Source organism: Cystoisospora suis, assembly GCF_002600585.1.
Source record: "Cystoisospora suis strain Wien I chromosome Unknown contig_4710, whole genome shotgun sequence".
In the NCBI taxonomy this organism is placed as follows: Eukaryota; Apicomplexa; class Conoidasida; order Eucoccidiorida; family Sarcocystidae; genus Cystoisospora; species Cystoisospora suis.
This window is the reverse complement of record NW_027157502.1, coordinates 1-14,478: the sequence shown is the minus strand read 5'-3', so window position 1 is coordinate 14,478 and position 14,478 is coordinate 1. Positions and strand designations below refer to the sequence as shown.

Genomic DNA, 14,478 nt, shown 5'->3' with positions numbered 1-14,478 from the left:
GCTCTGCACTGTGTCCCGTGCGGTGCTGACCAGCACTGTCCCCAAGGAAGTGCCGAGCCATCGTCCTGTCCCGCGGGTAAGTGGTGCTTCCCTCTTTTGCCACTCAAACTAACATTCGCGCCCGACCTGAGAAGCGTATTCCATGGATCTAATACGGCGTGCTGCGAGGCAGACTGCCTGAATGCGTTCCATACTTCTAAACCGAGATGTAGGCTCCTGTCCACAGCGTCACTCTCCACATCACCCCCTGGCAGAGATGGAGGAAAGACAGCTTCTCCAAATCTAACAAATGCCTGGCGGGTCGTTACTGGCCACAGGAGGCTTGTGCACTTTGACGGTGGTCCGTGTTTTTTGGTCCGTGCGTCGCTGCCCGTCCACCGACAAGCGCTGCGTCCGCGAACTTTGACTCGAGTCCAGCAGACGAAAACCGAGAATCTTACTCTCGGTCAGCGAGTAGCCCAGTGACCAACATTCTTGTGCCCCCTGTCCGCGTACTGCTGTGGTGGTTTGCAGGGACGGCTCCACCAGAACGAGGTGAGGACTGCTAGATGCCCTCTTGTTGTGTAAATCGTGGAGTGCAGATTCCTACTCCCGAGACGGCTGAGCAAACCTCGTTTGTGTGCGATTGGTAGCAATAACGGCTTCTGACGGGCCCCTCTCCTTCTCCACAACTTGTATTTCCTGCGCGTTCTGTTGGACTCCTGGAGAGGTTCTTGGGTAGCGTTGATACATGGGGTAATACTTTCCGCTCATTCTCTGTGTCCCTTTTGGTGTCCAGGAGACCCATCAGCCGACCAGGGCGGCTGCGCCCCATGCAAGGCGGGGTACAAATGCACGAAGGGTGTCCCCGCGCCATGCGGGATAGGCTACTATTCCGGACCAGGAAACGACTCCTGCAAAAACTGTCCGAAGGTGTGTGAGACCTGGACAACTGCTAAAATCGTTGGACTGCAGAAATCTGGGCGTTTAACTGGACACTGGGGGGCGCATATTCGAGCCTTTTTTCCGGACGAGAAAGAAACCCCTCTGCGTTCGGCGCGAGGGTTGCTCCCACCAGTGGCTGTCAACAGACTTGCGCTGGACGATCTGAAAGCCTGTAAAAGAGGAGAGGAAGAGGAACGGCGGCACAGTAGAACACGGCTTCGGATCCACGAAAGGCGAACTATTCTTGCAGATCGAGGCAGCTGCAGCGCAGTCCGAACCACGACTTGCGCTGTTAGTTATCTACAGAGCACTTCTTTTTTCTTTGGCTCCTGCTAAGTGGCCTACCCTGCCTTTTGTACGGTAACAGTAGCCAAAAGCAATGCTCAGACTGAAGCTGCGCAGACGTACCAGTCATTCGGTTGGGCGGCTGCGCTTTTGCAGGGGTTTTACTGCCCGTTTGAAGCCACCGCAGAGGCCGCGCTGTATGGTCTGCGGTGCCCTCCTGGACAGTACTGCGAAGAAGAAGGCACTGGTAGGTTTGCTTTGTGTACTCACACGCGATCGCTTCAGATTTATGACCCGTTCTCGCACTTCCCCAGTGGTGTCATCTGGTATACCTCCCTCGGAGTGAGCAAATATCTGCCTGCCGGGAGTGGTTAAACCAGTTTTGCGTCTCAGCGTTTGCTTATGCACCTCTTTCCGTCAGCATAGCGTGTGTAGCACACGGGTTCGCTCATCATCCATCATCTAGCCGGCGGACCGGGTTTTTCTGATGGAAAGCTTCCCTAGTAGCTTTTAGGTAGCTCCCCTTGCATTTTTCATTCACGCCTGCTGATCAACTCTTTGGACGACGTTCACACCCCGTGTACTGAAAAAATTGATTGCTGCATACACACCCGGGTCTTCCAGCGTGCTAGACACCGCGCCGCCTTGCCAAACAGAGGAAAGCCAAAAACGAAGAAATACCTGGAGGATTTCCGAAAGATCCCTGCGGACGTATCTGAGGCCGGGCTTGCCTCTGGCCTTCGCCGGAGCGTCTTTGAATGTTAGTCGCTTCCTTTCGCAGCACCTCATTCTTCTCCCACGGGGCGGTGCAGTCGGGTTTATTACGGGAAAGGCGGAGACCTGAGAACTATGTACCGAGCCACGTCTGGCGGGTTGGGGGGGAATGCTTGTGCAGTTGTGCCGTCCACTTCCTTCCTGGGAAGGTCGAACTACACCCGCGTCGCATGTTTGTGTCCGGGGTCAGAAGTACTCACTTTGTCGCATTCCTCTGCCCTCAATGTAAGACGTGCCCCCATGCTTCCCATAGCTGCTACTCCCTTAGAAGGTACATCTCTCTATCCTTCGCTGACCAGAGCTGCAACAGTCCTGTACTCCTAAGACTGAGGCACTGTCCTCGCCGCAAACAGCGGTGTTGCAGGTAGTCTTCTGGGGGTGTCCGGGACACCCACATATGGTGCTTACTCTTTGAGCGGGGCTGCGCGCCCCTGGTCCCCCTTCTGTTTTCGTCTACATCCACATGTGGAATCCCCTCAACTGTGTGGCACTTCCTCAGGCATTCTGCCAGCGTGGGTGCCGCGTCCGGGTTACGCTCGAGCAGCACAGGCCTTTCGTGGTACGTTGGTGAAGGCTTTTCTTCGCAACCAGTTGAGATCAAGAGGCCCTCAGTTGTCTCCGGAGGGCCTGAAGCAGCTGCGGCGTCTAGCGGCTGAAGGTGCGGCTGCAGAGTTTCCCGCCGGGACGAACTCGTCCGTGTCGGCCGCTTTCAAAAAACTCTACGCGGCAGCCCTGCAGGGCGTAGGGCAGCCGCGCCCCGGTGGACGCGCAGTCCTAGCAGCGGCAGGGGGGGGGCCGATTCCCCGAACGCCGAAACCTTGCCCGGCGGGTCACTACTGCAACCAGTCTTCCATAGAACCCATTCCCTGTCCGCCGGGAAGCTACAACGAGCTTGAGGAACAAGGGGACTCGGGGGCTTGCCTGCCAGTGCAAGAGGGGTATTACTGCAGTGCTGGTGGCTGCAGCTCGAGACAGGGCAACGGCGAATGTGCAGAGGTATCTGTCTTTTTATTGAGTCCTGTTTGCCCACTCTTGCTCATATGAGTCTGCAGTTCCAGCAAAACTTCGCAGTGACCTGCGACCCAGTCTGATTCCCCCGCATTTCCCCGTCGGAAGCTCGTGGCTTCAGTCCGGCTTCAAGTACACTGAGACCCAGCGCTTTTTTCCCAGAGAACTCATGTGGCTGGAGAATTTGGGACACAAGTATCATTGCAGCCCCGCAGGCTTTCGCAATAATGTTCCAGGGGACTACGCCTAGCGCTAGGATACGCGACAGTGACCTATTACTTTGTTATCAGTAGTGACAGCTTACGTAGCACTGATCTGAGACCAGAGATGGGAGTGGCATTCGGCGAAGAAGCCAGCAGAAAAAGCGCAAACCACCAATCGTGTGGATAACAAGCAAACGTTTCCTGCCCTAAAGACTCCGGATGCTTCTGCAACGGAACAACCACACTCAAGAAGTGTCACTGGCAACTGCGCAGTGCCGTATTGAAGGATAACTGTGCCGTTCTCCAATCCTGCCTTCGGTGTCAGATGGCCTGTTTTACCAGAGAGAGTCACTAAGCCCGTTGCGATATACTAACGGTGTTTGCTTTGCGCGTTAGGGTCACTACTGTCCCGAGGGTTCGACCAGTAACAAACAAGTACCATGTGAAGCCGGGTAAGAAACGAACTGCAACTTTATGCCCATCAGTGCGCGCAAGCTAAGAATGTGGAATCGTACGTAACGCGCTCTTCTCTACGGCAGAACAGCGCTCGCAGGGAAAGTTCAGCAATGTTTAGAAAGAGGTCTCCACCGTCGTGCCAGCTACTCTTTTTTTACCCGACTGAATGGCATCAGATACCAGTACGGCATTTTGTACGGCGAGTCCCCCATGCTCGGTCGGTCTTTCCTAAATCTCGAGTACGAAACGGAGGTTTTTTATTGTCCTGATGCCGCCTCGTGCTGCGCCCGGATAGCAGACGGGTGACATCGCGTTGTGGTGCCTGCTCTTGTGACATACACACGGTCTAACTCTGCCGAGAAGTCCAAGACGCAGTGTGTGGTGTTGTTGGGAGAGCACGGCATCCACACGTCCAGTGGCGGCACGACTCTGAAGGATAGCAAGGCAAGATAATGTGCCTCACCAAAGTACTGGGACATGCCGCCTTCGGGGGCCGGGAGCCCGGCTTGGCCTGTCTTCAGACTGGCCTGGCACTGTTTTTTCGGTGACAGCGACTTTGTGAATTTCCACTCAGGACTTATCGATCGGAACCAGGAGGCCGTTCGGCGGCCGATTGCTGGCTTTGTCCAGCGGGATACACTTGCGGAGAGGCAAGCGAGGCCATGACGCCGTGCCCAGCTAATCATTATTGTCCATCTGGCGGATACATCCCTCTCCCGTGTCCGCCGGGAACTCACACCAGGTACGCAAACCGACCATGCATCACAGAAGGAGTCTGTCCTTCAGAAGGTGACAGGCCTGTGGCGTACCAACAAACAAGGGGGTTGTTGATTGCCTCTCCGAGAGCTGGGCGCCGACGCGAGCCCGCAAGCGACCTTCCCACATTGTCTTCATCGGTTGACTGTCTTCTTTCATTTATCTGATGTGCAGCACGACTGCTCCAGTCCCTCCTGTTGCTCCAGCACCGCCGGGGCCTCCCTCCGGTGGGCTGCCTTTCAGCAGGTATGTGTGGAAAACGGGTCCTCTTGGTTGATGCGAGACACCTGCCACGCCTTACCGGACTCAGCGTTGTCACTTTTGTGCCTGAAAGCCAACTCTAAAAAAGCTCGAGCCTTACTCAAGACTGTGCCGCCTTCCTGTACTTGTGCTCTCTTCATCCTCACGCATGTGCCTCACAGCGTCGCTACTCCTGCTAAGACAATCGCGGACTGCAAAAAGTGCCCTCCTGGTCACTACTGTCCCACGGATTCAGGGCGTGAGGAACCTAAGAAATGTGCTGCGGGTTTCTTTTGTGAGGGAGGTGCCGCGAGCGCAGCTCCACGAGGTAGGAAGAAGTTTGGCGCGACAGCAGGAGACTAACATCACTTGTACAGGAATGTGAGCTCCTGGGGCTTTATAGCCGCTGTCAACACGTGACCCGCTCCTGTATCTCATCCCGACATAGTATTCCTGTGACGTAAATCCTGTTCTCTCCTTCCGTAGAGCGAGTGTCATGCGGTAGAGGCCCGATCGGACCGTAGAGGCAGGCTCCTGGTCTGGGGAGTTCTCCGCGGTCTCCGCCGTGCAAGCTTTCATAAGAGAACTTTTTTTCCCAGAAACATTTTGCTTGTTTGGGGTGCCAGCAGAAATGGCACTTTGCCTGGTGGTACAGCGTTATGAATGGTTGACAGCCATAAAGATGCTGCGATGTTCAGACACTCGGCTCCCCCAAGGCCGTACTGCTTGGATACCCATCCGGGCCCTTTTGTTTTCTTGGAATTAACTATCTCCTGGTCCTGTCCCTCCTGGTAGGTGCGGAGTGCCCCGAGAACGCATACTGCCCCGAAGGAACTGTCAAGCCAAGGCGGTGCCCCGACGGCAAGTATATTCCTTTCCGTGGAGCAACCTCCGAGACAAGCTGTGTCCCGTGTCCTGGCGGATATTACTGCACGGAGAAGGACGGCATGAAGAAATGCCAAGCGGGTCATTATTGCATCGGAGGAGCTGAGACTGCAACGCAGCACCAAGCACGTGCAGGATGGTATGCTCCCGAGGGTAGCTCTGCAGAATTCCAGTGTCCAGCCGGAACGACGTCCGCCCAAGGTCAAGGCGAGTGCACGGATTGCCCTGCCGGGAAATTATGTGATGCGATGGTACGGTGCAACCCTTTTACTCAATGCTCGTGCGGCGCAGATTACGAGCACACACCGAATCTATCTCGCTGGCTTCAGGGCAGATGACTAAGAGAAAATCACTTTAGAGAAAATCTCCCGTGACTGAGGATTCTGAAATAGAAGCCGCGCCGGAGGCACTCATCTCTCATGTAGGGGCGCTGCGTGTACTGCCGCTCCAAGGTCTGCGGGGATGTGAGTTGTGAGGAAATATGTGTAGTTCCGTACATGGTCGCACATCACCTCGAAAAGACTTGACTGCTATTGAGTTGCCAGCCGCAGAGCCTGCTTGTTGCCGCGGGAGACTCTCCTGTGCAAATCCTAAACATCAGGAACAAAAGCCACGAATGACTCGTTTTCGGCTTGCTGGATCTCATAGCCCTGATGGTCTCTATTCCCGCTAGCACGCTCCGGGGGGGGCACATCCGCCTCCATTCATTCAGCACCCTTTCACTCCTCGGAATGAGGTTACTACAGACGACAGCGCAGCTCGCCACTCATTCGTAGGTTGCATGCAGTACTTTACTAGTAGCGGGAATCCTCGTCTGTGCACGAGAAACCTGACACTATGTCCTTGTGTCTACCGGGCGATGCCGTTCTAGAAACTCGCCCGGAGGTGCTCCGAGGTGGAGCCTCTGAGTGTATAGGGTGTTAGATAACCTTAGTTCTAGCCAGGTTGCACTTCTGTAGAGAAAACGTCCTTTGATGGGTGCTCGAGTGCCGGCCTAGAATGACGCTGAACTGGATCTACAGTTTTCTCAGAGGACAATGATCTAGCCCTACCAAGAATTGTCCTCTTCGGGCTGTGTTTTGACTTGGTTGCGGTCTTCTCCTCAGGGCCTCGGTGCTGCTAAGGGCCCCTGTCCTCAGGGATATTACTGCCCCGCAGGTGCCCCTAAAAAACTGCCGTGCCCACGAGGAACGTACGGAGCCAGAGAGGGACTAACCAGTGAAACAGAATGCACCCCATGTGAAGCGGGGAAGTACTGCTTTGACAAAGGTCTAGCCCGACCTAGCGGGGCTTGCAGAGCTGGTTATTACTGTGCGGGCTCGAGCAAGTATCCGGCTCCTGAGGTATGACTGCGACTCAAGTCTTCCTTTCTTTGTAGTGAATAACGGTGTCCCACGCACTGAAGTATGATAACCTCACGCATCCCTGCTGCTGTCAGGCAGCTACGCTCTTGCACCACTGCCCCCTCTTAGGAAAACGGGGTGCAAATGCAACCCCAGGATTCCTTCTTTCCTCTTTCCGCTTGCCCCGAAACTACAAATCGTTCTCAAAGCTTTCAAACAGCCTCATCCACGACGCCTTCTGACGCCGAAACAACGCTCCGATGGCTAGTAGTCATCCCCCACTCACGACCACATAAACTTTCTTGCGAAGGTCAGCGGGTCGATCCGAATTGAAGCAGATAAAAGGAACTGACTTTCTGGCGTTCTGCAGTTGTGAGCTTTTGCCAAATCAGACTAATGAAGAAGGTGGATACATATGTCCTACCGGTCACTACTGCACCGAAGGGATCGCGTCACCTGAGCCTTGTCCTGAGAAGACATACGGCCCAACACTAGGAGCTGCAGCAGAGGATGACTGTCTTCCCTGTCCGGCTGGATCGTAAGTTTTTACGGTTCACTTTCCTGTAGCTACATTCTTTCCCATATGATTGGGCCCCCGAAGGAGGCGGCATTATCTTGTTTTCGGATTGCAAAAGGGTAAAATCTCAAGGCAGTCAACACGAAACTCAAAACCTCACAGTTATCTGACCAGTGACGGTAGAGTAGCGGACCATTGTCAACCACCTCAGCTAACACCCCCCCGGTCACGACGGACCTTCGAGTACAACTAGCAGTAACACTAAGATGATAGGATCCTTCTCTTGGCATGTGTCAGACAGTTCCCAGGAATGAGAGAAGGTGAGTACCCTTGATACTGCTTCGACCATTTTCAAATAGGTGGCATTACCCTGCTGTGGTTCATTAGAAGAATGCCTTCAGAGAAGACAGTTTAGACTTCAGAGTTTCCGCAACTGAAACTCACACCCCTTCTTCGTACACGCATTCTTACCTCGCACACCCTCCCGGTCATTGTCACTATGGCTTCACAGAACTAAGCGAAAGTGTATATCCTGAATTGTGATACAAAGTCCCTCCTGTTTGTGTAGCGGACAGGACGAGTGATACGCACATTGCTTTAGTAGAGCCACACGCGACAGATCGAGGTGACTGAGGCAAAGCAGTAAGGATGATAGTCGGAGTAGCATTAGGACAGCGTCACTACATTCGATCGTTCATTCGTTCACTATACTCGGCTCGGTGATTGACCGGTGAGCTGTGAGACATCTTCCCTCATCCCTGCATGAGTTTCTTGTTGTAGTACAACCACTACATTTCTCTTCTCGTATGAGACGACAGCGCTCTTTTTCCACAGAAGCTCTTCGCCTTCCCCGTGTGATGTATATACACCTCTGTGTATCCGAACAAACACCAGGTTTTGCAACGGGACAGGCCTCGACACTCCAACAGGCCTTTGTGTGGAAGGCTACGTCTGTCCGGAAAGTGAGTATGCTCCTCAACCTCCACCAAGATCGCCTGAACTTTAATGAATGCAAAAGAGGGAAGCCTGCTAAACACACAAGGGTTGACACTGGATCCAAGCTGACTCGGCTGATAGGGGAACTTTCTGGATCGCCGTCATGTTTTATGTAATCTTGCGATTCTACCTCGGGAAAAGGGGTCGAGATTCCAGGAGAAAGAGGATTGACTTTCCTGGCATAAAACAGAGGGAAAACGATCTCGCATAAATCTCCTACTATCGGTTACCACTACGCTTAGTCCACGCGAAGTCCGTGCAGCTGCTGGTTTCATTTTTTCTCCCGGTGTGTGTCTACCTCTCTACCGTGTGCTAACATGGACTCACATCTATAGCAGGCAGCTCATTTCTCCAAACGTCTCTCATCTTTTGCTTGCACTTCTCCTGTCTCCATATCATCCTGGTCTCAACGCTTTGTGAACTCAGCATGCATCACGTGTTGTCCATGGACGTTTTTCTGGTTCGATACGTGACTCTCTCTTCTCTTTCGTCATCTTTCTCTTTTACATGTCTGTCCTTTGTCTCTCCTTACGAAGTGTTTTGTCTCTTCTCTCACATACGAGTCTCTCTTTCTCTCTGTTGCTATAGAGAGTAGGGACCCCCAAGGCACCGCCTGCCCAGAAGGTCATTACTGCCCTCGAGGATCTGGCGAACCTAAGAAGTGTCCTGGGGTAAGAGACAGTCGTGCGCAAGCGAATGGAGTACTTCCTTCTTTCCATACTGTAGGAGGAGGGATACACTAGACCGTCTCCTTTCGTTAGAGTTGTAACAAGATTCAAGCATTCACAAAAGAAGTCCCTACTGAACCCTTAGAAGGCTTGAGTCCTACCCCTTCGCAATGAGGACTTCTAAGTTCCCCTCAGCGCCTGTCATCTTCGTCTTGCTTATCTTCTATTGTAGAACTGCTGGTTTGTCTTCTCCTCTTCGAATCTCCCTCTCTTTCTGTACGTGAGTGTCTTGTGAGTTGTCTTCTTTTCTTTCCTTTCGACCAGGGTACCTACCAGGATGCGCAGGCCTCATCTTCATGTAAAGAATGCCCGGCGGGGTATGCATGCCCTGCGGGATCTACTGAAGGAGCGGTGGACAAAAATGTCTGTCCGAAGGGACACTTCTGCCCCGCAGGAACGATCGCGAAAGTCCAGTACCCTTGTCCTCCTGGTTAGTTGCCTAAGGCTCATACACGCCATGCATGCATGCGGAGCAACAAGGAGACACATAAGTGAAGAGAGGAGGGGAAAGGACAGGCAAGAAAAGGAGAGACAATGCCGGCCTCTTCATACTTATCGGCTATTCATCATAGCGGGAAAGAAAGAAAGCGAGAAAGAAACATTCTCATACACATACACTTCTTGCTGCATTCGCGGTAGCCTTTTATCTTGTACTATGCCTAGCTGTATCGATGTGTATCTGTTTCTATGCCAGAAGAAGAGAGAGTGTTTGGAAAAGACAGTACAGACCTCTACAGCAGTCTCACCCCCTTTCTATCTTCATGTACGAGAGAGATTACTTATTACATGAGTTCCTCGTATATCTAACCACCCTACGAACCTACGTCTGTATACACATGAACGTATCTATCCATATGTATACCTGTGTATCCGTACCTACTCTAACAATGAATGAGACGGAGGTACTTCTACGGAGCCTTAGCGCAGGTTTGTTTACTCTAATCACCCTACCATAGGTACAAGAGAGAACCTTCAGAAGCACATTTTCTTGGCAAGAAAGGCGAGAGCAGTTCACGTACATCTCACGTTAGACTTCTGTTCCTCTTCTCTTTCATTCTTCAGAGAGCTGAAGAGGGGAGAAGCACCCTCCAGGCAATGCACAATTCTTATTAGTGATTTCTTGAACTACTCGTCTTGTGAAAAAGGCGTGAAGAACACTTTCCTGTGTTAATGTCTTCGTCTCTTTTCTTTCCTTCTTTCTCTTTCTCTCTCTTTCCCACTCTTTTTTCCTTTCTTTCCTTCTCACTCTTTCTAGGGTTTTATAATCCAAAGACAGGAGGAAAGAGCTTGGACGCTTGTCATCCTTGCCCAGCAGGGAAGTTCTGCGATCGAGTTGGCCTAGGCGAGCCCACAGGAGAGTGTGCCGAGGGGTACTATTGTAGCGGAGGGGCTTATCATAAGAAAGGCTATACAAATACTCTCACGGACATTACCTCTTTCACGGCGACTCCTGCTAGAAGTCGGTTTCCATTTACTTCTTCCTCTACTCGAGATCTTGATCACCCACAACGTCTTCGAAATCTCCAAAGAAAGAAGAGACAAGAGACCTCCCTGAGAAATCGCTTCTTCAAGAAATTCTTTCCTTTAGCTCAGACAGGGTCTTCATCCCCCGATCGTTCTTCTTCTTCTTTCTCTGCACCTATCGATATGACATGTACAGTAGAAGATCTTCGGACAGTTGACTCGATCTCTACCTTACGATATAAGAAAATCGAAAGCGGGGAAGCATGTATGAGCTTATGCAGAGAGAATGATCTATGTCAGTACTTCACATGGCTCCCCGCTACACATGTCTGCGAACTAGTTGCAGATGTCTTCACGACAAGTGCATGTACAGCAGAGGAGGGAGGATGTCTCTCTGGGCCTAAGTCTTGTTCTACAGATTGCTATCTTGAAAACGTTGACTTTCCCTCTGGGACTCTACTCACTCATTATGAGGATGTAGAGACACCCCAAGCATGCCAATCCAGATGCGCTCTTCATCTGACATGTGCGGTCTTCATCTATAATAAGCAAGACAAGACATGTCTGCTAAAGTCAACGGACGCTCTAAGCAAAAGAGTTCAAGCTCCTACAGCTGACTACGTCGCTGGACCAAAGCAATTCTGCGAATTTGGTGGATCTCTTACAACATCAAAAGGTCGGTCAATCGGGAGAAAAAGAGAGCAAAGGAGCGGATTCGGTTCGGATGTATATACACCAGATGTCGGGGGGGGGAGGAGGGAAAGGGGAAAGGGTGAGAGAGAGTTTCTTTTGTATGCAGCGAAGTTCTTTGTAGTGATGGTCAGTTTGCATGATCAGAGGAGACGAGACAGGAAGGGTGTGGGGAGAGGGGTCGGAGTAGCTAAGCGAAAAGAAGAAAGTACAGGAAAGAAACCTGTGTCTAACTATTCTCTTCCTCTCACTCTGCAAGAAACACCTGAAGCTATATGTAAGTAGAGAGACATCGGCATTGGCTAAACGCGGGTAGATAGACCAAAGATAGATAGATGAAGAAATAGATGGAAAATACACAACAAGATTAACTACAAATTCACAGACTAAAAATGGATAGAGGACGGGTGGGTATATAGAGTGTATACAGCACACAACGGACAGCAGATATCATATCGTATAGAGCGTTTCTCCACACTCTTGACTGAAACAAAAAAAAGACGCTGTCGTCTCGCATATCTAGTCCAACATGATGTGCGCGGGAAGAAACAAGACCTTCTAGAGCATCTGCTAAACACTTCTTCTTCTTCTTCTCTTCCTCCATACGTTCTTTCTTATCCAAAATGGGCGTGGTCGCACTTCCTAGCACGCTCGTGGCTCTACCGTTTCATGGCAGGAGAGACGGTTCTTTTCAAGTATTCTTCCTGGGGATTCTCATTTCTTTGCAGAGACATGAAGGTGCCTCTTAGTGTTAAGTAGCTGAAGAGCTTTAGGTGTGACTTATTGCTTGCTTCTAGGTGTATGACAACGGCCCTTCGCACCTCCGTACTTTATATAAGACCCCTATGAAGCCACGGTGGAGAATGGGGTGCGGTCGCACGTCCAAGCATATCACACTGGCAGCTCTCTAACCAAATGTTCAACTCATACTATATCTGTCACTATCTGTCTATCTTTAGCCTATCTATATCTGACCTCAATCCATCCATCTGTCTATCTATCTATCTATCTAACTGCCTGTCTTCAGTCTATTTGTCTACCTGCTTGCGTATGTGCTATTTGATTCTCTCCATACATGTGTGCAAGCATGACTCTATCTCCAAGTCCTAGTATAGATATTGTATATGTATGTCTACGTGCCTTCTTGCAGCTTGTCGACACACGTTTGCACTTCCCGGTACGGCTACAGTGAAGTGCGGAAGAGTTGAGGAGACATTCGCTACACTCGAAGAAGCAGGGACGACGTGTTTGGAGACACCTGGCTGTGAAGGTGTCCAACTCTTCTCTAAGCCGACCCTCCAGTTTATCCCTCGGTATGAGAAGAGACACCTATGATCGGACAATATACATAGAACTTCATGGCTCTGGTGTATGTATGAAGGTGTATGCATCTAGCTACTATGTCTGTCTGTAAAGGGTACAGCATCTTAGTGTCTTCGAGAGTTCCATAACCCCTCAATATCCTCCTTCTTGTATACGTGTCTATCTTCATATGCACTCCTGTCTTTGTTGGTATCTCTATCTGACTGACCGCACTTCCTCTGACCGTAACCCTACTCCTTCGTCTCCTTGAGCTTCGTATTGTTTCTCTCCTTCGCTGTCTCACAGCTTATCACGACTTCATTCACAACAGCAGAAAGCCTTCCCTTCTCTCTTGGTCCATCCTTCCTACCCTCTTCCAAAGAGCCGGTTTGTCGCTAAAGAGTTTCTCAGTCTACGGCTTTGCTTCTTATCGCACGTACTTCAAGAGCCTTTTCTCACTTCTTGCACAGGCTCTCTCCTTCTTATTCTTCTTTCCTATCTTTCCGGCCCTTCCGATACTCATGGGTGTACACCTGTATATAATGATGAGAGGGCAAGTGTTACCGCTGCGTATGTAATCTTGAAAGAGTCTATCCATTCATATGTCCCTCTACCTATCCATGCATCTCTCTATCTAGCGGTCTTTGATCTATTTCTATCTCTCAAGTATACCTCTATCTCTTTACTTTCTCTATCTCCAACCTGTCTAGCTTTCCGCTATCTCTCTTGTCTATCTTGCCATTTTGTATGTCTTGCTGTGTCTCGATCTTCCCTATAGTATCGAGATGTGTATGTAGTGGTATGTGTCTCTCTTTCCCTACAGGTGCGGCGGCTTCGATGCAAATGAACTCGACGCAACAGACCCCCTATGGTTCCCCACACTATGCGGAGACTCGGGCTTCTGTCCTGAAGGGCATATATGCCCCGCTGGCTCTTCACATCCCAAGCCTTGTCCACCTGGAAAGTATTGCGAAGGCTACTTCAAGAATGCCGAAACGAACACCTGCAAAGAGGGCTTCTTCTGTTCCAAAGGTCAGGGGATGAGAACCCTTACTATACAGAGATATAGATAGAGATATATACCTACCCCGTTGTCCCTACAGTAGACGTGCATTGCAGAGATAGTGCTTTTTGCCTTGAAGGAGTCGTCTGTATGAAGGTCTCGGCTTATATAGAGGTTAGGGCACCTGTGTATCTCTTTGGCATTCCTACGTTCTATCGTGGGGTGATGAGCTCCTGAGTTGTTTCTTCTCTCGACGGCCTCATTCTCTCAAAAAGTCCCTCTTATCGAAGCCTTATGTACTCCTGGAGAGGTAACCTACAGATAGCAAGAAGACAGCGTCTCTCTCTATATCTGCGCGAGTTCATATAGGCATGTGCATATGTACATATATCTATATGTCATAGATTGTGGCGAAGAGTACATAGGAGTAAAGAGAGGACCTGAAGTGTATGTGTCTGGATCTACGGACACCTTAGCTACACACAAGAGTTGCCTGTACACTCCCTATATGAATCTAGCTTTGCTTTACCTTCCTAGGTTCGGTTCCAACAACACTGGGACACCCCCGGAGACGGAGGTCGTCGACAAGAAAGCCAGCCACTCACCGGCTCCTACAGAAAACAAAGACTTAATCTTCGTAACAGTAGTCAACATGTCCATAGCTCCAACCGTCCGCCTCTACCCTCTCGGCGTTCGCGTCCATATAATAGCAGGTATTCTCTTTTTCGTTATACGAAATCTGCTTGCAACCCATGAAAAAAAGGTTTTATTACGGGCCCTCGGGAGTGCCAGGAGTTCTGCGTACAACCTCAGCATCGTGCCGTTGGTAACGAAGTCGCGGTTGCTAGGGACACACATGATACAGTCATACGGACTGAATTTGTCCCTAGCAACCGCGACTTCG

The 14,478-nt window shown here is 50.8% G+C and overlaps 2 protein-coding genes across 2 annotated transcripts; both read left to right on the top strand.

Moving 5' to 3' along the window:
• Positions 1 to 515: 515 nt before the first annotated feature.
• Positions 516 to 3,027, top strand: CSUI_008409 (pan domain-containing protein; the record flags this gene model as incomplete). The annotated part of the gene is made up of 4 exons (XM_068068542.1): positions 516 to 534; positions 779 to 1,215; positions 1,366 to 1,456; positions 2,483 to 3,027. Coding segments are annotated over 4 exons (1,092 nt in total), but the record flags the coding sequence as incomplete, so codon positions are not given.
• Positions 3,028 to 3,860: 833 nt separating this feature from the next.
• CSUI_008408 (pan domain-containing protein) lies at positions 3,861 to 14,330 on the top strand (the record flags this gene model as incomplete). The annotated part of the gene is made up of 13 exons (XM_068068541.1): positions 3,861 to 3,867; positions 4,172 to 4,392; positions 4,581 to 4,652; positions 5,329 to 5,782; positions 6,638 to 6,874; positions 7,267 to 7,412; positions 7,967 to 8,016; positions 8,976 to 9,109; positions 9,288 to 9,335; positions 9,380 to 9,545; positions 10,371 to 11,351; positions 13,395 to 13,603; positions 14,112 to 14,330. Exons 2-13 carry the CDS (start codon positions 4,313 to 4,315, stop codon positions 14,328 to 14,330), a joined length of 2,796 nt encoding a protein of 931 aa, XP_067919482.1. The 5' UTR covers positions 3,861 to 3,867; positions 4,172 to 4,312.
• Between the last annotated feature and the right edge of the window lie 148 nt (positions 14,331 to 14,478).